We start from the raw sequence: 24,323 nt of genomic DNA, 5'->3' as shown, positions 1-24,323 counted from the left end.
TATAAAATGTCAATTCGTTACATGTAATATTACAAACTTATATATTATTAGGCATTTCATATATAAAATAATCACTTAATACAACATCATAGAATAAAAAAATATATATGTTACTATTATACAGGTCATCAATGCTACATAAATTACTATTCTAAATTTTATTTTAATTTGGATGAGATGGTATTTCTTTTTTAGTTTTTCTTTTCATATATTAAGATATAAGCTGTTCTGGTTCCCATATCATTATCATCTGCGTCCAGAACATGATCATTTTTCAATTCACTGATATTGACATCGTCGATTCTATACCATTTATTGGTCTGTTGATGAAAGACATCAGCCGTGTAATGACCACCATCTGGGCTACTACCATGATGATAAATAACCCCAGTTAGCTTATATTCCCTATTGGCATCATCTCTCAATGAAGTGGATGAGACAGATTCGATAGGTATTGTCAGATCATGACCATAAATAATCTTCTTGCGAATCTTTTCAATACGCCCGCTGTATGCATTATAGTTAGACATGTTACTATCTTTATTACTGTTTGTAACAAATGCAAAACGTTTCAATTGAATTAATAATACTCGTGGCAATTTATCAATAAAGGTTTGCTTCTTGGCTTCAACGTCGGTGCCATTCGATGTTCTAAATGGTAATAATTCATACTCACTAAACTGTTTGAAGGCACTTTCAAGATCATTAACTTTAGGATCTGAAATGTCTAATTGTATAGTTTGGAATGGATCTAAAGTGATCGACTGAGATTCTTTATTATTTGGAATATCCAATACCGAACGGAATTGGCCACCAAATAGGTTAGAAATTGGTGATGGAATAACTTCCACAGTTCTCTTTGCAGCGGTCTTATTTTTCTTACCCTTTTTGCTACTACCACTAACTTCAAACCATTCATTGTCACTGGATGTGTCATCATTTGCAGCACCATATTTGTTAATCAACTCCTTTAATTTCGGAGATATATTAGTAATAAAGTCCGCCTTCTTATAGCGTGGTAAATTTCTTACGATAAATATTTTCAATGATTCATCATTAATACTTTGTAATAAGTTTTGAATTTCGTTATCAGTCAAACAATCAATAGATGAAACCAATTCTTCGTGTAGTTGATCTAATAAATGAGTTAAGAATTCTTCTGCATCTTCTTGACGGCCCCATTGCAAATCTCTAAATTTAGGAATTGTGGATAAAATTTTGTAAAAATCATCAGGTTTAATAGCAGGTAGAGATGTTGTGATACCAGTTTCTGATGTGGCAGAAGTTTGTCCATCTAGTTGCTTTGTCTTTTCCTTTGATTGTTGGGGAGGAGGTGTAGCATTAGAAGCAGAAACGAGAGATCCCATTGAAGAAGACGAAACAGAGGACGACGCAGAACTTGGAGCCGAAGTTGGATTTGAAGTTGATAATGATTTGCTCTCTTCCATTTCCTTTTGTTGAGCTTCTACAGTTTCCTTATCAAACTGTTTATAAAGATTCACACATGCATCTAATAGTCTGGAAGATGAAACACCGACTCTAGAATACATATTTCTAGTACTAATAACGTTCAATATGTCAATGAAAGGCTTACAGTATAATAACACCTGCAAAACAGAACTCATGAAACAAATATTGGCCATATTAACAATACCTCTTGGAATGATAGATTTAATTGGAATCGTACGGTCCACATTAGAGTTTTGTTTTGTCTTTAATGTGTAATTAATAAAGTCTGGGTCAAAACACATTCTTAAAGCAATGGAACCTAAAGATTCTGCACCTTTTGTTGACGGTGGGACATATTTACTATCTTTCTTTTGTGGAGCTTGTGCTAGGGCATTGGGAGAACGACTGCTCTTTGAAACAGATGCTGGTGCTCCCTTGGTGGAGGTTAGGTTCTTCGACGATGAGCTTGCTTGTTTTACTTTAGAGATACCACCTGAGGCAACTGCAGCCCATAACATTGGAGTTGGTGCTTTTGTAGCCGCTGGAGTAGTTGGTACTACTACATCTGCGGATGATTTCTCTTCAGGAGAAGGTAGATTTAATGCAACTTCAGATTCTTCCTTCTTGGTACGGTTTTCCTTTTCCTTTTTCTTTGATTCGGTAGGTACTACTTCTAATACAGGCTTTGGAGTTGCAGGGGTGGAGGAACGCTTCGCCTTGTCCTTCTCTATAGTGACAGTAGAAGATTTTTTAGTTTCAGTTTCTTTTTCTGGCTTAGGTACTTCATCTGCCTTATCCTTTTTGGAGACGATTTCCACTTGAGGTTCTAATTTCTGCTCCACCTTTTTCTCAGCTTCTTTTGGTGGTTCAGTTATTTTTTCTTCTTCATTTATGTCCAAATTTATTTCCTTGACAGAATTTATAGTTTTCAATCTCACCTCACGTCTCTTAGACCTAGCCCTTATATAATCTTTTTGATTTGCGTTTACAAATAATGGGAATTCCAATGTCTTAGTGACGGTCAATTTAGAGACGTCGAATCTAAATGGGTCATAACTTGGCGTAGTTGTCCCGGTCGAGTCTGTGCTATTATTGTAATTAGAATGGCTTCTCTTTGAATGAGTATTCAAGTTATTGTTACTAGTAGAATGATAAGTTGGAGTATAACTAGGACTGTTGGCATTTTGATGATAATTATGAGTCTTGGAACCCATATTGCTATTATTACCGTACTTCTTCTTTGATCCATTGAAACCATTGCCGCCTCCTTGTGTGGGCATACCTCCTGCATTATTCTGATACATCATTTGGTTTTGATTGACCATATTGAATGCATAGGCAGGTTGTTGTCCGTACATGTACGGACTTTGGAAAGGGTACATTTGCATAGGTGCCGTGGCTTGATAATGGACTGGGAAATGCATGTTTGCCTGTGGCTGTGGTGGAGAGTTGGTTGGAGGATACATGGATGTTGATTCTTCTTTAGTTTCAGACATCGTGCCGGTTCCTCTGAGTGTGATTCTTAGTTATTTTGTTGAGATCGGATGTGATGTTATGCGATGAGATGTGACGATCGGAGCTTCTATCAGCGAAGGGTCAGATAAGATGCAGTGCTGGGGTCACAATGTAGGTTCTTGGCGGCCACGATCGTTAGAATCCTGTGAGTCGGTGTGAGTAGCTGCTTCGCAACGACTAACCGTGTATATACATCGTGATACACATCTTCCATTTCGTTGCAACTAGAAATTTTCACGATTTCGGGCGGTCACCCGGATGGCGTCACATGTGTCACATATACTTACTATTATATATTATGTCTTTATTTATTTAATTGTGGTTATAGTCTATGTTTCTTAGTGCTAGAAGATAAGGCCATGTTCTGACGCATACTCTTGGCATACACTGCCCCAGGCTTTAATGCCTGCTCTGATATCTTGCGTCTCAAGGAAACTGATGGAGAGTCTCACGGACCGTTCGCCCCACTTTCTTTCATTACCAATGACTTCAAAATTGCTTCCATTAGCCAATACCACTTGGTACTTGTCATTTAACATCTTTCCAATCTCCACTGCATCGTAGCCCAGGGGTAATGTAATCCAAGTGAAATATCCACCTTTCTGTAATTGACATTGAGTTTTACGCGGTAGCCATCTCTTAATGGATTCATACATTACCACACTTCTTTCCTTATAAGTTTGTCTCAGGTTGTGTAACACTTTATCCACTAATCCATTTTTAAGCATGGTTCCAACAATCATAGAATTGAGTTGCGATGGTGTACCACCGGATGTATTTGCACCACCTCTGGATAATTGCAACACCAATTTGTTCGAAATTGATTCAGTATATCCAAATCTCAATCCAGGTGCAATGATCTTGGAGAAAGTTGCATTGGATAAAGTATTCCCAAATGAATTTTCTGGATGAGTACTTGTTTCTCTGTCCAAATGAACAAATCTCTTCGGCACATGAGGGAGCACGTCGAGGAACTGCTCATAATCTAATAAATCATAAACATCATCAGATATGATTAACATATCATATCGTCTTGCCAACTCTATTAATTTTAATTTTGTCTTTAACGAATAAGTGTTCCCTGATGGATTAGAAAAAGTGGGAACACAATACATGACGAACCTGTAAATTTTCTTATTTTCTACCCCGATTTTATCTCTTTGAATACAACTAATACTCTCCTTCTCATCCTCTTCTTCTGCAAAAGATTTCAAGTTAGTCTCCAGTAACTCTAAGTTTAGATCATATTCATCTCCCATAGTTTCGTCGATGGCAGTCAATTTCCCACCAAATCCAGCATCAATGAAACAATCATTAATTAAAAAGTAAGTTGGTGTCACAATGAATGCCTGTTTGGTGTACCCAGTATGTGGTAAACTTGTCTGCAACAGCACATTCAATATCCCATACGATGCACCTGACGTCAAATTAAGGAATTCCGGTTTAGTATGATTGACATGGAAGATCTTCTCATTATTGAATCGAGCAATCTGCTCACGCACCCAAAGGGCCCCCAAATCAGAACCATACGTCAATGGGTGTCTGTTTTCAGTGTCAGCATCGTAAGGTCTTGTTGCAGGCGTTAACAACTCGGTGGTAGCCTCTAGGATCTCCTTATTGGGAAGCAGGCGAAAAGCTGGGTGTCCCTTAAAGAAATTGATGGCAGCGGGTGCATCCATACTCATCTTGTAAAGCAATTGATTTCTTAATTTCTGTGGTTTTGTCGTAGCTATATGTCTTCGCTATGGTTTTAGTCAAAGTGAAATTTGCTGCATTTCGGAAGAGCAATATAAATAAATAAATATATATATAAAGTTTACAAACAGATATATAAGGCTCAACCAAACCTCGCCTGCAATGAGACCAAATCATATCCCTTCAATGTGTCTTCTACATACTTGGTCACCTCGGATAATCGATAGGCATTGCCCTGGCATTCATGGAATAGTATCAGTAAGCTGTCCCGGTAATCCGCATTTAATGATTTATATACACTGAGGAACTTCTTGAACGTGGATATTCGAAATTCAATGGCCCATTCTGACTGTAGAAGGATCATGTTCAACAACAAAGTCAATGTTGATGGATTAGCAATGGTCAGTTTATTTTCATTGAATAAAATCGAGTACAGCAGATCAGAATCAGCAGCTCCAACTACACTCTTGGTCAAATAAGGAAAATCCCTGACTCTAAAAACGGTGTCTTTCGGAAGATAATTGTCCAGATCCTCGAGAAAAACCTTCCATTTCTCTTTAAACGTAGTTTTCTCCATGGTCCCCTTAGCGAAACCTTCCATCTTGTTCTTCAACAACTTGTATTCATCCTCCCATCGTAGCCCCTGAGCATTATTGCCATAAACAGTCTTATAATACATGTAAATATGTTCAGGGAGGAAGTATTTCTCTTCCTGGATTGCCAAGTTCCCTATATCACATAATAACTCAGGTCTGATCACCAACGAATGCAATTGCATCACATATTTATACCAGATATAATCTACAGACGCGATATGACCCCAATAACAACTTCGTATTAGACATGTTTGAATCAAATGATGATCCATCTCGGTGGTTGGAACGGCCCTTATTTCCTTCAATGCCAAGTCAAAGTTTCTATTCAGACAATTGCACAGTATCTTGTTCTTCGAGGCAGTCGTAAGAAACCTCCTGCTTCTCCCCACCACTTGTTTGTGAGCCACCATTATCATCTCTTCAATTTCTTGTTTTATTCGTAGTTATTGTCAGCATCAACTTCGTCAAGAGTTAAAGCCCGCTAAATTGTTTAACATTTTAGTTCACTTCAGTCTCACCATTACATGACAAGCACACATAGACAGGAACAGGAAGGAAGGAAGGAATGCTACTCAGATCCTCCGTTCTACGTGCCACTTCAAGAGTTGTACGTATTCTATTATTACTCCATTATCTTGCAATTTGACCATTACTAACAAAACTATAATATAAAAGGCGACTACTCGATCACTTCTGCTAAGAACCAGTCCACTTGGCGTCACTACTCCGTGGATCTCCAAACATGCAGGTATTCGTTATAATTCATCTGATGCTACAAGTAACATTACCGACATTCAAACACAATTGCCTTCCATAGATGACTTAACCACTTCGACAATAGATCAAACGTCCCATGCCATAGGTGAACTCTCTCAACATGTAGGTTACTTACAAAGTATTGGTTTAGCTCAAACCTGGCATTGGCCCGCGGATATCATTCAACACACTCTGGAATACATGCATGTCTATACCGGTCTTCCATGGTGGGGCACAATTTGTGCCACTACAATCTTAATACGTTTATTGATGTTCCCATTATATGTGAAATCTTCAGATACTATGGCAAGAAATACTCATGTGAAACCAGAGCTAGATAAGTTAAATAAAGAATTAATGGCATCTTCTGACATGTCCAAGAGTCAGTCCATTGCCTTACAAAGGAAAAAACTGATGGCCAAGAACGGTATTAAGAACAGATGGTTGGCAGCACCCATGATTCAATTACCCCTAGCCATCGGGTTTTTCAATGCCCTAAGACATATGGCAAATCATCCTGTAGATGGGTTTACTAATCAAGGTATTGCCTGGTTCCATGACTTAACTCAAGCTGATCCATACTTAGGTTTACAGCTAATCACCGCTGCTGTATTAATATCCTTTACCAGATTGGGGGGTGAAACTGGGGCTCAACAATTCAGTGGACCTATGAAGAAATTTTTTACCATTTTACCATTGGTTTCCATTCCTGCTACAATGAATTTATCTGCTGCAGTGGTCTTGTATTTTGCCATAAATGGTAGTTTTTCGGTGTTACAAACTGTGGTACTAAGAAATAAATGGGTTAGAAAGAAACTAGCAATTGCTGATGTCGCAAAGCCACCCGTTGGATTACCAAAGGAACCAGAAAAGGGTATTTGGCAATCATTAAAGGATAATATGGCCAATGCAAAAGATCAAGCTGAAAAGAGAAGAATTATGAAGGAAAAGGAGGAGAAAATGCATGCCATAGTCAAAGAACAAAGAGAAAATGCTAGAATTAAAATTGTCCGTAAGACCAAATTTCATAAATGAGTAAATATATCTAATTTTAAATTCAACTTGTACATATTTTAATTTCTATGACACAAATGCTAATTAATGTTATTTAAATTAGATTATTTACAATACTTAAATAAACCAGTATATAGGTGCATTTGTATGTGTTCAGGGGTGATATCCGAAGGTCTCTAAGATGAGTCCATGTAGTAACAATCGATTAAATAAAGAAATCACCAGGATTCTTAATAAAGTGTTGTAAGATTGTCTGAATGGCACCTAATGTGGATCCCATACTATTAGCCAAATCTTCTTGATCAATAAAACTCATTGAAAATACAATGGCAAGATTAGATGCATCCATCCTGTTATTGTTCACGTGTTGGTGTACCTTGTTTAAATGATGAATAATCCTCTTCATAGTTTGATAATAGCAGACAGGTAACATATTTAGAAGTTGTGTCATTTCGCCTCTGTATTGCTCAACATCTAATTCACCTGCCTTAAACCTCAGAGCTAAATTAGTAAAGTCTTTAACCTTTTCATTAGAAAATAAAGAATCAGGCAACTCTCGTAAATACATTTTAAAACAGCCAGCAATGGCGTTCACTTCGAACCATCTGTCATCTTCCAAAGTAAAAGTATTGTTAACAGCACCCTCTTCATCGAAAGCATTCTTTAGAGCATTTATACTCCCAACAGATCCGGGAATTCTATAAAGACCAACTTCATCAAGGCCACGTAATTCGATCTCTTCTAAAATTTTCACGACAATGGTGGGAATAACAGTTCCTTCACGTTCACAGACATCTTCTAATGGAACTCCAAATATCTTATTGTGTGTTTTCCCCTTAAATTTCTTAGAATGAAACGAGTACCTCTTGGAGGCTTTGATCATTTTGATCCATTCATTTGAATCGGTTGCACTTACTGCTTGAATAGTATGGTCCGATCCATCTTGCATTATTATCTTAAATGAATAATAATACGCTGGAATCTTTCGGTGATTCATTATTTCTACAATTGATTTAATTTCAAACGTCTTAATGCTCAAGACCGGCTTCACATCCTGTAAACCATTGGACTCTATAACCGGTAAGAGCGAAGGTACAATGGATTTGTTGCTTTGAACTTCTTGTTGCAAGATGTTATTTAAAGAGTAGTTTGAACCAGATGAATTAAATCCTCCAATGGAAAATGGTCTTCTGAAAAATCCACCAATTTTCTTTCCAACACCATTATGATTTGAAGTAGGTACCACTGACGCCCTGGGATTCAGCGATGCGGTTGATACCCTCTTGTTCCTATTTGACGTGGCACCTACATGCGATGAAGTTGATGACGAATGTGATATTAGTGATGTTGTCGAAGAGTTTGTCAAATGTGAATTATTCTGTGAACTTGGGATTATGATTGAATCTCTGTTCTTCCGATTGATTACTTGTTGTAAAATAGCTGAATGTTTGGTGTCACGCTCTTGAATACAAAGAAGTTCAAGTTTTCTTTGTTCTCTTTTAACTTTCTCAACCTCCTGTACTAAAAGCTCATTAAATAGTCCAACCTCTTGATATTTTATCATTTTGGATTCTGTAGCCGCGATGATCTTAGCATGCTTTCTGAAGCTTTTATTTATATCTTCGTAATTATTGAATAATGATTTTCCAAAATTAACTTCCAAATCTTTACCGTCAGTATACGGTATCAAATCAAGTACATTCGCAATTATATTATTAGTAAATCTTCTTTTATCAAAGTTAATCAACTTGGAATTACTAATACTCATATTAGGAACAAATTGTGATATTTCTTGAAGTCTGGAAATAAACCATCCTATACATGGAGAGAGATTTTTTCTTGTGGAAAGAAATGAGCTGTCAAGCTCAACAAATGATTTGAGATGTTTGACATCTATGTTTTCCAATATTTCTGTAACATTTCTCAAGGTTGGATTAGAATGAGGTGCACAGAGCATACTATGCGCCATTTTCCAGGAATGCTCAAAGTATCTGGACTCTGGGGTCATTATGGCTTCAGATAGAGCGGTTTCAATAAATGATGGTATATGGGGACATATCGAATCATTTTCCTCAGCAGGAGTAGATTGGAATAAATCAAGAAAGCCATTTTTCCAACGAGCATAATTTAAAATTTGCAATATAGTTGAACATGTTTGTAAACGCTCTCTATATGTTTTTTCTAAACTGGCAATTTCTGTTACAAAGAAAGTTGAAAGTGAGTTGTGTAACTTAATCACGAGTTGCACCGATTTTGGTAATTTTTCCATAAGCAATACATCATTAGCATCTGCGCCGTCCAAAGTCAAAGTCGAAATCCACGTGAAGAGACTTTGAATTTCCAAGTCTTTCAATTGGAAAGATCCAGCTTTCATCTGATTATTATAAGTAACATGGGATGGATAGGAGAAAAATGCAACAAGAGATTTATGGGAGACAAGCTCTAATTCCTGAATGACGATAAACCATTCATGTTTGGTCACTAGTTTTAATTTTTCTGCAATTATCTTATCAAGAAGATAAACCCATTCCATGATTCCAGTGTAGTCATTATATTTCAATTTTTGGAAGTCAGCAACCATTGAATCATTCAACTCAGAGCTCTTCAATGTTTTACTGAATTCTGTAAGAGATATATTATTAAATGCTTTCAATTCATCTATAACCTTTCTCTGGATTTTACTTACACCTGTCGGACGGTACACCTGCTTTTGATATGATGATTTGATCCCCTCAAACAGATTCAACAAAGTTTTAACGTGTAACTCAATTTCTGCAATTTGCTCTTCGGAAGACTCGGTGGATGATTTCAACTCTGACACCTTTGTTGGCCATTCTATCGTCACTTCCTGTTCCATAATCTTGAGGATATCCAAAAAAGTCGTATTGCATGTTAGATCATCGGTGAAATCAGCATAATGATTCTTTATTAAATGAAAAATGGCCTCAGCTGCCCCAATTTGAATCTTAGCCATATATATTAGATTGATATTTGCATCATCTTGGACTTTATTATCCCAAACTGGAAACTCGCTGTCCAAAAGAGATGATCCTAACGTATATTCATTATTCGTCTTATTTTCACTATGAGTGTCCACTATTTGTTCAATGGAATAAGCACAGCTCTTGGCACCAATGTATCTCTTTGCCAAGCTAGCTAAAACATCTACAGTGGTCGTAAAACTTTTATATGTGTTGAAAAATGTTTCTGTAAATGTTTCTGAATCCATTGTAAGCTTCACAAATGCATAATCTAGTAAACCTGCATTCCGCTCGTTTGTCTCGCCGTTATTGCTACGGGGTTGCCTTTGCATCTCTCTGTAATAATAGTTTTCCAAATCCTTGGTATCTATTAACTTAGAAAAAACATTTGCAGTAAGGACTAACAGATCAAATATTCTGTCCAATGAAGATGACTTTAAGACTACATGCACAACTGATTCTTTAAATGTTTCTGACACTTTCCCAATATTACTGAAAAAATCCATCGACTCTAACGATTTACTCAACCTATCTGTCGAATCCTTTGAAGTTGGGTTTGAGCCAGTATTTGGAAACAATAGAGTAGTTGACTGTTGCGAGAATCTTTTAGGTGTTTCAATTACCATACTCACAGGTCTAGATTTGCCATCCAAATCGTAAATAGATTTAAAGACCAGATCCTCAGATATATGAAAGAGATCCATATCAATATTCAATACATCTCTAATGGATTTCATTAAGATTTGTTTGTTCGATTGTTTGCATGACATTTCTTTAACTACGGGACCATCTATATCGCCAATACCTGTAATTTTCTTATCATCTAAATCTTGAGAAGTGGTTAATCTTGGAGAATTGGATATAATGGGCATTGGCTCGCTAATTGTTGTAATTTTGGATAAACGAGCGGACGATCTTGGAGGTGGAGCCTTCGGTGTGGAAGCACCGGCTGCGCCAATTAACGATTTTTTTGGAAATAGAGAATAGCTTGGAAATAATTCATTGAATAATATGGGTAAATAACTACCACTCAACAATGAACTTCTTTGTGAACCGACGGTAGCATATATTTTTGGGTCCACTGTTGGTGGCTCAAACTTTAAACTTAGATCCATCAAATTCTTGATATTTAGAGCTGGTTGTGAGAGGTGGTATTTCCAAAATTGGTAAATAGGACTATCAATGGTTGTAACGTTTTGATTTTCACCACTTTTTAGTTTTGAGTTCTCACTTTTAGAATTATTCACCGCTTGCAATCTTTGTTGCCATTTATGGAATGCATTCTTGGTACGATTTATTTTTTTCTCCAAATATTTGAATTTTGTATCTGATGGCAAATCATCTCCATGTATAATTAAATCACCAAAGTAGGATATGACATTAGAACGAATATATGGATCATCTAAATTTGGAGGTGCTAAAATGAATACACTACTTGTAGATTTGGAAGACATGTGCCTTCTATCTAATTGAACAATTGTAGGGATCCATTCTTTGAAAATGACTCTCAGTATTGATTCAGGTACATATTGCCACGCGGATGATAGCCGCAGTATTGGAATGGAACAAATAATTGTGGCTAATGCTAGCCATGATACCATATCACCCAATTGTTCAAAACGACAACCAATTTGTACCCATTTCGTTAATATCTTGGCTGATAATTCAGCGTTTAAAGTCTTTTGATTGGATGGGAATAAATGGCATATGAGCAATCGGCCTATGAAATGCAGGTTTTTATCGTTATTAAACACGAGTGGATTTAATGCTGTTATGCTGCTATCAATATATTTGGAATCATAAAGTAAAGAATAATCAAATCTTGGGGCCCAAATCTTGTCAAATGTTAAATTAATTTGATGAATATCACTTGCAAAAGTCTTAATATCGGTATCAAGGAATTTATCAACTCTCAATATGGCATTTAATGTTATATTTTTGTCAGTTATTGATGGAATAGTATTATTTGTGGAACGGATCCCAGCTGTTGGCATCTTGCTGAATGATGTTAATTTGTTTAATTCATTATGTTTATTTGCTAATGCAATTTTCAATGTATTTGATATTTCATCATCATGTAAGGAAATAGTTTCAAGTAATGCAATTGTTGTTTGAATTATTTGGTCATCCAAAAGGAACCCAGGAAACACATCCAATACAGTTTTCACTACTAAGGCTAACCTCTCTGTTAATGTGTCATCTACTTTAGGGGAAACATTATGGAATTGGGAGGAATAGTTTGTTAATTTTGAGCTATGCCTTGTAAACGTTAATCCATATTGATTAAAGACCAGTAAGAATTTAATAAAATGATTCAAAAGAGGAAGGATTAGTAATAGATTTATTATATTTTTTTGAACCTTTAAACTATGCTTATTTGGATCATCAGATTTTATGGTTCCTGTGTCAATCTTGGAAAATAATATCGAGTGGCATATACTTTCAACAGTACCACCGATAATATGACCATCTGAGTTCAGTTTCAAATCAGGATGAGGGTAAACCTCACTTAAATAAGATAATTGAACGGGCGTCTTTGAAATATTTTTCGGTATAGATTTAGTGTTTTCTTCATGCGATGATTGTCTCGTCGATGAAGGAGAATCATCACTCAAATGATTATCAGACATATCTGTCGGTGATGGTAAAGTAGGATCGAAGTATTTTATGCTGCTACTTACGCCACTTCTATATAAACTTAGGATACAACCTTTCAATTGTGCCCTATAAAGTCTATAATCAGGTACAACCATTTGTGATTCAGATATAACACTAGCCCTTCTGTTTGAATCATTGAATTCCTTATTTTCCTGTATGCTCTCGCTTATTGATGAAGAATCGTAGAATCGGCTTTCTCTATTAATTGATTTATTACTATTACTGTCTGATCTTGCGCTGGGGTTCTTGACAATTTTCCCATGTGATTTGTTAACCCATCCAACTTTAAAGACGGTATTATCATAATTTTCACTATTCAAATGAACAACGTTTTTAGTGGAGACATTCAAAGTGGGATCTGAATCTAAAGAACTATTTGTCATGCTTATATTCTTATTCATTGGGGAAGAAAGATCAGGAATCACAGAATTTCTTATAGGTGAAAACGAACTGGGTCTCAAATTCTGGCTAGTCTTCGAGCTAGATTGTATTTCATCTGTCGTTGATTTATGACTAGGAATACTCGATATATCCTCTGATAGAATAGATGCTGAATCTTCACGTAGAGTGGAATTTATACTTCTTGTTGATTTGGAATGTTGCTCAGATGGGTAGACACTACTATGTCTTGTATGTGAAAGAGAAGACACAACAGATCCCTTCCTCTTAGTACTTGGATCATCAGAATTGTCCATGGAAAGATTCGATTCTGAGTTGTGACGAGATTTAGTGCGGTGCGTGTGATGAGACGGATGACGATGTTGCTTATGTAAATACTGTGATAGATTATGTGTTGATGGCGGCGTACCAGATAACGATGAGGTAGAATTCGTCATTGGTAAAGATTGTGTTGAGCCCGTCTTTGTATTTGCATTTGATGTGCTAGCACCTGTCTTAGAAGCATTGGAGCTTTTCCTACTCCTGGAAGACCAGAGTAGACTCTTCATATTCCTCTATTAGTGCTGGCAACTGTTATAGTGGTGTCTGTTCTGCAGAATCCCGGTCTTATACACGTTTAAGGTGCCAGTATGTATGTCCGTGTGGTACGTGTTCAATTCAGCTGTGATTGTAATTGTATAGAGTTCAGATCACCGAGATTTGAATAAAGCAAAAGTTCTTTGCAGCGAAAAAGTTTCCTTTAGGGTTGGAAATTGACTCTGAAGTAGACATGGGAAAAAAGACCGTTGTGCAATGTACAAAGTAGGGTTAAATTGAAAACCCTAAAATATATTTGAGAACACCTAATTTTTCAGTTTGATTTCCAGAAAAACTAAAAAATAGAATTATCCAGCCCTTTATAAAAAGTCTTTAACCCCCCTAAATTTCAACAAAGAAACGCTTTTTACCTCATGATTGTTTTAAATATTGTTCTAAGTTTCCCGTTAGTTCGTTAGTCTATGTATATAACAAGTTGAACAAGGCCAAGCATTGAAGTACAGACTGTCAGAAATCCAAACAAGGATATATAATGAATAATAATATACCTGATAGCCCACCTTCAAACACATGTAGCTCTGAGATACTCGTTCGACAAATAAGCTTTAGGGATACAACGACCCCTAACACATCTGTCAGCAGTAACAACAATTCCACGCCAACGCCAAAGAGAAGAAAAGTCCTAAAAAAGTTCGTTCTAGTCCAAGATTACCCATCTCAGTCTGAAGATTCAGAATGGACACGTATCGACAGTAAAGGAAAGAATAGCATATGGTCACATTTTCTGGAAGGAAAGAAAGATCGTTCAATTTTAAAATGTACCAATTGTAATAATGTTTATCGTTACAATCGAAGGGAAGCCAGATATAATTCTGAACCTGCTGAACTTCATTTAAGAGATGACTGTACTAATCCTCCTGATTATTTCCATGGAAATTTAAAGGATGAAAGGATAATAAAAGAGATATGTAAGAAGAAGCTGGACAAATACCGAGATTTAAAACAATATATTAAGACGCAGTCATTCTTTGATATAGCCGTTGGGTTAATTTTAGAATCCCGTCTTTCCATCAACTGGGTAGAGTCCTTCACGGCCAAAACTCTGTGGTCAACAATGGCGTTAATTCCAACTGAGAATAACAGTAAACCAGAACAGATTTTTAAGCCGAACAAATCTAATATGAGCAACTTTATTCGCACAAAATCCAAAGATATTAATTATTTCTGGAGGAGTGAGATAGCATCTTCGGCTCACATATTAAATGAAAAGACCTTTACCAATAGAAAGACATTACTTGTATCGCTTACAAAGAGGTTATATGCACTCGATAATGTAACGTTCATGTCTCTTGTTTTTGATCACTGGTCCAATCACAAAATGTCTAACTATTTGGGAGTTTTACTGGTTACATATGATGAAGAGGAAGGAAAACAAATTCCTTTTCTAGTGAAGATGGACAGGTCTGATTCTCACAAAACAATCGATATAAGTCGGCAACTTGGCGAAATTTTTAATAAGTTTGATGGTTTGAGAACAGTAACTGTAGGTATGTCAACTGATAATGCTGCCAATATGCTAAAGGTACCGAAAGAACTCTCAAGAACTGGCCTGTTAGGGACTCGTTTTCTTGGCCATGTACCTTGTTTACTACATAGTGCTAACATTATGAATAGTACCATGTTTGATATGGTCGAAGAGGACAGTTTGGGATTTGTAGATTCTGAGCTTAAATCAAAATTATTAGAGTTAGCTGCAATGAAATATCAGTTGAATTCTGATGGGTCAAGGAATGAAATTTTAAAACAAGATATCTTTACTGAATATCTTCTATCAAATAACAGCCAACTTTCTTCAGAATCTGCCGATATTGGTGGCATTTTTAGCTTTATAACTGGTGACATTATTCTGAAGAAAAATAATCAGCTTGCTCTTAATATTAAATCAAGCAGTGTTAATCAACTACTATACCGAGAACTATGCGTTGAGTTTGGAAAAATGAATGGAGAGGAACCTTTGGCCATCAAAACATATTCAAAAACAAGATGGCTATCAGCGTTAGATGTTGTGCTCAGGTTACGAGAGTTGAAACCTGTCTTGATGGAGTTAAATCGGGAGCCATCCCTGGGAGTGTTTTTCGATGAAGAAGATTTTGTTCTAATGGACGATTTAACTGATATCTTATCTCCTTTTCGTTCTCTTTGCGAAATGCTTTCTAATGATACCTGCACGTTGAAGAACACCCTTCCTTTGCTTATTTCCTATAAGGATAAAATAGACAAAATATTCGTTGAAAAATCGAAAAGTTCCAACCTAACGCACAGACATCTCCCAGTTTTTATTCGTTTCAGAAGGAAAATGGATAAATACTATAAAAAGTATGTCAGTATGGATATTTGTTTATTATCATCTTATCTAAACATTGCATTTGTTGATAGCTCTGTTTTTATAGAACAGTTCCCTCGTGAGAATACCGAAATCAAAAAAAGTGACCATGTAATATCCGTTGTATCACAAAAACTTACTGATATTTTAATACCTTTTTTGAATATATCTTATTATCCCATTAAGGATAGCGATACAGAAGACATGATCGGTATTTCGAGCCATGCAGGAAGAGTGTATAATGCTGAAGATTATTCATCAGAAGGACAAGAAGAAAAAAACTTGGAATTTGAGGAGGAATTTGATGAATTCAGTATTAAGGATGACTTACAAGAACAAATCAGATTAGAACTTGAGCAATACCGTCTACGTGCTCTATCATTGGTCAAGGAGTATTCAAACGAGGTTTTATCCAAATCTAAAAAACGCTGGTCGCCATTCGACCGCCAAGTCCAGATGATTGTGGGGGCAGATGATATATTCTGGTCAAGGCATAAAAGAGAGTTTCCACTGTTATCATTAGCTAATAAATTATTCCATTGTATTCCATCGACATCGATTCATGCTGAGAGACTGTTCAGCTTGGCGGCACAAATATTTGACAAAAGAAAAAGCCAACTCTCAGATCAAATGTTTGAGGATCTTTGTATCATACGGTCCTTCTTACTTAGAATTAAATTGGGGTCAATCAATATCACAGATTGTACTTTAAATGATGCTTTAAGATTAACAAAGGAACTCAACTTGGAATGATATATATAATATATGTCTAAATAAAGGTTACTTCTACATTTACCTGCTTACATCAATGATTTTCGCCCTATAAAAATTGTACCCTGATGCCCCCATGATTTTTAGCCATTCGGGTTATTGAAAAAATTAAGGAAGCCCTTAGGCCAATTTTTGGATTTTTCTCACTTATCACGGATTTGACCTTTGTACATTGCACAACGGTCTTTTTTCCCATGTCTACTCTGAAGCGAAAATTGAATTTATTTTGAGACTTTGGGGCGCAAAGCGTTTCAGATTGAGGCAAGCCCTGTTTGAAAAGAAAAAGTAGACCTCAAAATTATTGGTAGAGAACATTAAAGTGAGAGGCTTTGTGTCAAATAACCTCCAACCCTAACTTGTACCTATCGAATAAATTGACAACATTGACAATATTGTAAATATCAGATTCTATGAATAGATTTTAATTAAATAAATAGTTGAATAATAGTTGAATATATCGTTGCCAGAGGGATTCATTAATACTTAATACTGGCGCCATTAGAAGTACCAGTGATAATCACTAGATTTTGTAGAAACTCATTGAGTCTTGAATGGAAAAATACCTAAGGTATGATAATCTCAGATTATCAAATTCACATCAAAGTCTTGTATAATATATACAGACAGTGGCGGAGGGGCTTAACCCCTGATCCCTTCAATAACCTATTTTCAATAAATGTTTGCCTTTTTTAATTATAAGGACATTTTAGCCAAACGATAAGCGGATTCCTTTGTCTTGGCTCCACCAATGAATCCAGCAGCATGAATAAAGATACAATCTGGCACACCACTCTTTTCACTCAATACATCATCTCTTAATCCTCTCAAAACTTCAGGTAAACCCTTTCTAAATTGGAATGAGGTAGAAGATACAGGAACTGTGGAAACCCTCCATGATTTTCCAGAATCTTCGAAAAGAACAAACTCAATTTGGTTTTCAATTCCTAATTCTTTTTCAATTTCATACAAATGTTCCTTCCATGGGCAGAATTGAGGCAAAATAACAATCTTACCACTTGCATCAGCGTTCAATCTATCTTTGACAGCTTCCAAAACAATAGACTTGGCGGGCAACCAGGATTCACCGTAACCTTTAACTAAATTAACAAAGGTTGCACCAATGAAATCGCTGGCTTTGAAGAAATGCTTATCAAATGCCTCCGCAGAGCAGTCGTCATTCCAATTTGGATTCATACCAGAAATAATACCTGGAATGCTAATGGCCTTATCGTTAAACTTTGGTTCAACGTGCAATTCTTTCAACCCATCATATTTGTTAATCCCATTGTCATTGGCATCTAAGGCTTCAATGAAATGCTCATAAACTCTCTTATACAAGATATTCAAATTTTCCTCGGTAAGATCACTCTTGGCCAAAACATTTCTAATAATATCACGACCAAAATGCTTGAAGACAAGACCAGCACTTGACAATTTAGTTTTATGTTCGTCACTGAAAGTTTCCATGAATTCACGGTGATGATGATCGAAAAACTTGACACCGTCATACTTGGCACCGACATCAACGACAATGTCACTTTCTTCCCATTGAGCAGGTTCTCTAGATCTGACAACCTTCGCATCCTTATATTCCGGAAGTAATCTCAACATGTAGACCGCTAGAGATTCGTCAGCGTGGAAAGAGCCCGAGTGTGTACAAATTTGTTTTACCATATTAGTTAAAGGATTCAATTTGGTTCTCTTAACAGACATTAACCGTGTAGGACCAACTTATCTCTTACCACAGGAAACACATATTAGTTAACACTAACCGTTAAATGTTTGCTCGAATTCTTTGTTTTCTAAATTTTTCATCTTCACCCGAACAAGAACATTGTAGCGTCAATCTAGCATTTAAACTTAGGTATACAATGGACATTTACTAACAAAGAGACAAGGCTGTTTCATTTGATAGTTAATCTAGTATCACTAAGCTATATCATATAAGGGTGCATTGCCTGTTTTAAACTACACAGTATGGCAAGAAGCAGACGAAATTCTTTGGTTCAGAGCATTGCCTCACACCCAGTTCCGTCAGACAGTCAAGCAATACCAGGAATATTGGACGATACCTATCTATTTTCCAAATTGCAGAAACTGTCATTGTCCCTGGAGGGTGAAAATATTGACAATCAATCAGCAAATAGTGAAGAAAAAGTTGTTGAACCACCCATGGAACCTGATTCAATGAAAGATAAATACCAATATTATACGGCGTATTTGGCTCAATTAGATGCAAATATCGAAGAACATAAACTCGTTCTTGATCATACAAGAAAAGTTAGTGACCAATTTGTAGAGGTGCTGGAAAGATTCTCAGAGGTTTCACGTAATACTTCTCAATTTGTCACAGAAACGAAAACATTATATGATGACTATAAGAATATGACTAAACTAAGTCAATTGATCCCTGAAAGTCTGAAATATTTCGACGTTCTGGACCCTATCATGCGTCGGTTGAATCACGCTACTTCTCCAACGACTGTTAAAAGAGATTCATTCAAGAACATGTTGGTTAGTATCGATGAATCACTAAGATTTTTAGAGGCACATCCTGATTTCAAAGATACAGAAACATATAGGATAAAATTTAAGCAATCTTTGATTAGGGCCTGTGAATTAATTTCTACTTATTTGAAGAATTTATTAAGGCAATCTTTAAATGACATCATGGATAAGAAATCATCTCTGTCCACTGGGACCAGGGATGCCTTACTCTACAATAAATTCGCTACTGTGTCTGAATCATATAAATTACAAGTAACAGAAATTGTCAACAGAATTAATGATGCCACTTATGCAAGATATCATGATGAAATGGAGTCTATTTTAAATGAATGCTATGAACAGTATTTCCAAATACGTTCCAAATTATTACGCGATATGATATGGGCCCAGTTGGATCAAACGATAATTAAAGATAAGGACGCCGCATTGGATAGATTCATTCAAGATAACAAGTCCTATTTCCAACAGCTATGTACTAATGAATACAATCTGTTTGTGAAGTTTTTCCCTGAGGACCAATGTAGATACAGGGTAAATGAATGGTTCTTACAATTGTGTGAGCCTTTATATGATTGTGTAAGAACAAGAGTTCTCAGAGAAGTTAACATCCCTCAATTATGCGATTCAGTTACATTATTTGCAAGGTATTATGAGTTTGAAGAGAATTCTGAAGAATATCTTCGTCAATTTAAAGACGTTCAATTCGATAAAGTCTTCGAACCAATTGTACAAAAGTTGCAAGCGAGATTGATACTTAGAGTACAGGTATATGTGGAACAATATATTGTGAAATACCAGCCACCAAAGGATGTGTTTAAGATTACCAACAGAAGGGTGGTAGCAACATCCAATAAGAATACTAATAATAATACTCAAGATGTTGAAAACGAGGCAATTGTGAACGCATACATCGAAAAATTTAACATTAGAAATCAAGAATCTGACGGTACTGTTCTCGATATTAGATCATATTATCCACCTTTAGTTACAGCTCTGGCATTACTATCTAAAATATTTGAGATGATTAATTCAGTTGTATTTGACGATTTAGCCCATCATATTGTTCATGATTGCGTATTTTCTTTAAGAAAGGCATACAACATAGCCATTGAGGCATCACCTAACTCTAACAATTTTGAAGTGAAGTTGGCATACATGAAGAATTTATTGATGTTTAAGGACCAAATTCAGGAATTTAATATTCAATTTACTGTTCAAGAGACGTACCTTGATTTTTCTGGTTTAGGTGACTTCTTTAAATCTGTGAAAGAAAATGGTAGAGACGCCTTGAAAAGAAGTGATTCATCATCGATGCTCAGTTTTGCAAGGGGTTTGGTTCCCAAAGTGGTTAATAATATGGTAGATGCTCGTTTTGAATTAATTCATGAGTTAAGATATGTCATTAAGGAGTTTACTGATTGTGTTACAAAGGATATTATTGGCGATTGCCTTGATCTGTCACCAGGCCATTCGGGAAATCTATTAGCTAAGAATATTGAGCTGAGGGGAAATATTGAAAGAAAGATCCCACATTTTTATAATACCATATGTGATTATATTAGTGATCATGAAATTGTTGTTAATTTACTGGAGGCAATTCAAGAAGTTATTATTCAGGAATACTCCAATTTTTATGATCAAGTTAACGACCAGATAGACAACGGTACGATTCAAGTAGCTCAAGTTTCAGAATTGATGTTTGTGGACGTATTTGCTGATTTTTTCAACAATGTCACTAGAAAAACAATTATTAATGGAGGAAATAATGGTTTCGATCAAGCTGATGATACTAGTCTCTCCATAGCTGAGGATTTAGATACACATAAAGAACAGGAAGTTCAATATGGTGATAAAACTCCGAACGTTGAACAAGATATAGAGAATGGTGACGCTCTGATGGAGCTAGCCGAAGGAAATAATAACGAAGATTTAAATAAAGACATCTTAAAGTCAAGTGAAGAGAGTGCTAAGGAAGAAAAGGTAGAGGAAAGGATTCTTACCTAATTCTTTTGGAGTCTAGTTTTTTTGTTTTGGTTAAATGACTATCTTTATCCTCATACAACATTCGTTTTCTTTTGTTCACTATTATGTGCAACTATTTGGAAGCCGGAGAGAGAGAATACAGGCACAGAAAAATCAGATTCGAGACCTATGGCCCTTATACACAAGAACGATCGTGCGTTCCAAATAGGACTAGATGAACAAATTCATGAAAAAATAAAAATTCAAAGTTGATACTCTCTATCTTAAAAATATTTATATTAGTTCGTGATTATTCATTAAGTATTTTTAATATAAATTTACTTCGAGGTGTGTTTTATTAACCGGATTAGCCTTCTATGTTTGATTCTTCATAAAAAACATTAGGAGGAGCGGTTTCAAAAAAGTAACTCCGATACGGGGAGTCGAACCCCGGTCTCCACGGTGAAAGCGTGATGTGATAGCCGTTACACTATATCGGATAATATTTTATAAAAATAAATGTTTCTATCTGAATCATTAGTAGAATAAAAGCCACGTGATCCAGTTTATTTGGCAAGAACGGCAGAAAGAGATTCCATATTAATATTGCACTGTGGATTTTGCGATTTACACTCTATGAGTCAATCAGAGGCGAGCATAGCAGGAGATTCCCAAGGTAAACATATGGATAGAATCTTAAACCAGAACGTTTATTAATTTCAATAAAGTGAATATGTTTTTGAAAACAAGCTTAATGTGCTCAGGGTTTTATCAAGTGCTCCATGATACTTATATAATGGTTTTAATATTATTACCACATTCTGTAGCATTCAGTTCGTGAACTACTAAAGAGTACATATTGTATATGCTTTTCATCAGATATTAAAAAAAGATGAATTGAAATGTATTAAAAATATATATTAAATATGGATGTTAAAAAAGTTCTGTTGAAAGAGAAGAATGTTATTATACGAAATAATGAGTATTCACATTACTCATTTCATGTACAGACATTTCATTTCTCTTGTATTGATTAATTTCGAATTTTATTTCATTAATAAAGCCATGACCCTTAAGATACACTAAATTATCTCCATATAGACTCTTAGTGGTAGAAGTATCTGGATCTGCTCTCAAGTATTCAAATGGAGAGTATGTTTCAGATATGGTAATTTCTTTGGCAAATCTTAAGGATTTAGAGGCTGTAGATGATGAAGTTGCTGAAGAATAGCCAGTATTCAGAGATGATGGTAATGATGTAGATGAGGTAGATGAATTCACAGAGGTGCTTGTAAGGATCTTAATCTTGGGTTTATTTATGGTTACCTTTTCCCAATCTTGATATAGTCTTTTCAATGTTTTTTCAGGAATCATCAAAGTATCTGATACTTCCAAATTGTTTGGCTTGGAGGATTCGGTATCAGTCATTGTTGTAGAGGAAAGGGAACCGTCTAGGGAATGATAAAAAAGTTTTGCTGTTTCATTATTTTCCAAAGCAGGCCTGTTTGGCGATCTTACTGGTGGTGATATTATAGCTTGATCCTTTGAAGGATTGGCATTCTTGCTCTCAGATTTTGGTTCCTTTTGATTATTATCCGTATCACATAGTTTACGTTTGGGATCCAAAGTGGGCACAAACATTACCGAGGATTCTGATACTGTTTCTGTTTCGCTTTGCACCTTTTTTTCCACTTTAATGTTTTCAAGTTTAACTGGAGATGGACTGCGTGAGGGAGATCCTGATCGTATTGTCGACAACGAAGATGAAGAGCTATTGTTCCTGGGTAAGAATTTTTTGAAGAAGGAACCTAATTTTTGTGAATTAGTTCTTTTCAATTTGGGTTCTTCCATTTGGTTGAATAAAGTTGAATCTGAAGTTTTATCTCTTGTCATGTGACTCATTGATTTTGATCTTCCAATTACTGATGGGTTGGACACGGGTTTTGTAGAAATATCATTAGATGCTCTTGTGGATTCGGGTATTTGAGAAACATTTTCCTTAACATTACTATCCTGTTTTGTGAATGGAGGTATTTCAATGTTGGAGTTAGGGAATTGATTTCTTGGTGTAAAACTCTCGCCATTAGGGAATTGGAATGATGCCTTCATTTGTTTCTTTTGAAGTTGATATGGAGTTAACTCCTTCTTTTTAGGTTCATTGTTTGGCTTTTGTTGTTGCTGTTTTTGCCATACTTGAGAATGAATGTTTTTAATGTTTTGAGTTGTGCCAGTGTTAAACCGAAGCTGAGGCTTGTTTGTGAATTCTGGTATTGGGTGCATTGCATGATGACTATTAGGGCGACGCTGTTGTGAAGGTTTACGTCGATGTTGTTTCTGCATGGGTGGTACCTGTGGTTGGTAGTGCTGCTGTTGTTGCGGATATTGTGGTTGCTTTTGGTAAGAGTGTTGAGAATAATTCTGTAATGGTCTTTTATTTTGCAACTGAGATATTCTCTTATTTTGAATGTCGGTACCCGTCATGTGATGATAATTTGGGTTATAAATTGCCTGTTTTAATGGTGATCCAACATTTGCGTTTCCAGTAGGCTGAGTTGGGTTGGGAGTTGAGCTTAAGTTTGTCATCTGTGGAGACCTTTCCATATGATGATGTGGTTGAAAGGAGTGGCGACGAGATTTCATGAGTAATTGATTTTGAATATTCGTTTCTGAGCTAGGTTTATTAGTAGATCGTTTGTATGTATTGTTGATGTTATTAGTAGTATGAAGATGCTGGATGGACACTTTATGACGGATAGGAGCAAGGGCACCATCTGGGATTTCAAACAGATCAGATGTGGAATTTGATCTTGGGATTAAGCCAGATCTTCTATTATATGTTGTTGAGTTTGAAGAGTAAATGCTGTCTAGCTCACCACTGTCTCTTGATGGAGTATTAGTTGAAAGGATATTCATTGTTTAAAAAGGGGAGAAGCTCGTTTAGTTCGTTTAATAGAGGATATGAACTACAACAGTTTTGTTTCAAAAAACGAGGCAACAGTAGCGATAGTAGGATTATTCGTGTCCTTAGTTGGTTAAATGATGATGACACAAATGGATGGTCACTGTTGTTTATGAATGCAGTGCGAAGTGTTTGAGCGA

The 24,323-nt window shown here is 36.0% G+C and overlaps 8 protein-coding genes and 1 non-coding gene across 9 annotated transcripts; 3 read left to right on the top strand and 6 right to left on the bottom strand.

Annotated features, from left to right (window-relative positions):
• Positions 1-191: 191 nt before the first annotated feature.
• Positions 192-2,945, bottom strand: UBP3 (mRNA-binding ubiquitin-specific protease UBP3; the record flags this gene model as incomplete). Its single annotated transcript, XM_003673282.1, has 1 exon — positions 192-2,945. The coding sequence occupies one exon, from the start codon at positions 2,943-2,945 to the stop codon at positions 192-194; it is 2,754 nt and encodes a 917-aa protein (XP_003673330.1).
• Positions 2,946-3,308: 363 nt separating this feature from the next.
• Positions 3,309-4,649, bottom strand: NCAS0A03830 (2-aminoadipate transaminase; the record flags this gene model as incomplete). The annotated part of the gene is made up of 1 exon (XM_003673281.1): positions 3,309-4,649. One exon carries the CDS (start codon positions 4,647-4,649, stop codon positions 3,309-3,311), a length of 1,341 nt encoding a protein of 446 aa, XP_003673329.1.
• Positions 4,650-4,801: 152 nt separating this feature from the next.
• Positions 4,802-5,671, bottom strand: PET122 (Pet122p; the record flags this gene model as incomplete). The annotated part of the gene is made up of 1 exon (XM_003673280.1): positions 4,802-5,671. One exon carries the CDS (start codon positions 5,669-5,671, stop codon positions 4,802-4,804), a length of 870 nt encoding a protein of 289 aa, XP_003673328.1.
• Positions 5,672-5,820: 149 nt separating this feature from the next.
• On the top strand, positions 5,821-7,046 carry OXA1 (membrane insertase OXA1; the record flags this gene model as incomplete). Its single annotated transcript, XM_003673279.1, has 2 exons — positions 5,821-5,862; positions 5,931-7,046. The coding sequence occupies 2 exons, from the start codon at positions 5,821-5,823 to the stop codon at positions 7,044-7,046; spliced, it is 1,158 nt and encodes a 385-aa protein (XP_003673327.1).
• Positions 7,047-7,230: 184 nt separating this feature from the next.
• Positions 7,231-13,611, bottom strand: BEM2 (GTPase-activating protein BEM2; the record flags this gene model as incomplete). Its single annotated transcript, XM_003673278.1, has 1 exon — positions 7,231-13,611. The coding sequence occupies one exon, from the start codon at positions 13,609-13,611 to the stop codon at positions 7,231-7,233; it is 6,381 nt and encodes a 2,126-aa protein (XP_003673326.1).
• Positions 13,612-14,132: 521 nt separating this feature from the next.
• NCAS0A03790 (uncharacterized protein) lies at positions 14,133-16,736 on the top strand (the record flags this gene model as incomplete). The annotated part of the gene is made up of 1 exon (XM_003673277.1): positions 14,133-16,736. The coding sequence occupies one exon, from the start codon at positions 14,133-14,135 to the stop codon at positions 16,734-16,736; it is 2,604 nt and encodes an 867-aa protein (XP_003673325.1).
• A 711-nt stretch (positions 16,737-17,447) lies between these two features.
• On the bottom strand, positions 17,448-18,467 carry MYG1 (Myg1p; the record flags this gene model as incomplete). Its single annotated transcript, XM_003673276.1, has 1 exon — positions 17,448-18,467. The coding sequence occupies one exon, from the start codon at positions 18,465-18,467 to the stop codon at positions 17,448-17,450; it is 1,020 nt and encodes a 339-aa protein (XP_003673324.1).
• A 264-nt stretch (positions 18,468-18,731) lies between these two features.
• COG3 (Golgi transport complex subunit COG3) lies at positions 18,732-21,266 on the top strand (the record flags this gene model as incomplete). The annotated part of the gene is made up of 1 exon (XM_003673275.1): positions 18,732-21,266. The coding sequence occupies one exon, from the start codon at positions 18,732-18,734 to the stop codon at positions 21,264-21,266; it is 2,535 nt and encodes an 844-aa protein (XP_003673323.1).
• Positions 21,267-21,652: 386 nt separating this feature from the next.
• On the bottom strand, positions 21,653-21,724 carry NCAS0Atrna8E. The gene has a single exon. It is a non-coding gene; the product is annotated as a tRNA-Glu (tRNA).
• Between the last annotated feature and the right edge of the window lie 2,599 nt (positions 21,725-24,323).

Source organism: Naumovozyma castellii, chromosome 1 (assembly GCF_000237345.1).
Source record: "Naumovozyma castellii chromosome 1, complete genome".
Taxonomy (NCBI): domain Eukaryota; kingdom Fungi; phylum Ascomycota; class Saccharomycetes; order Saccharomycetales; family Saccharomycetaceae; genus Naumovozyma; species Naumovozyma castellii.
The sequence above is the reverse complement of the archived record's forward strand: the minus strand, read 5'-3'. Positions and strand labels throughout refer to the sequence as shown.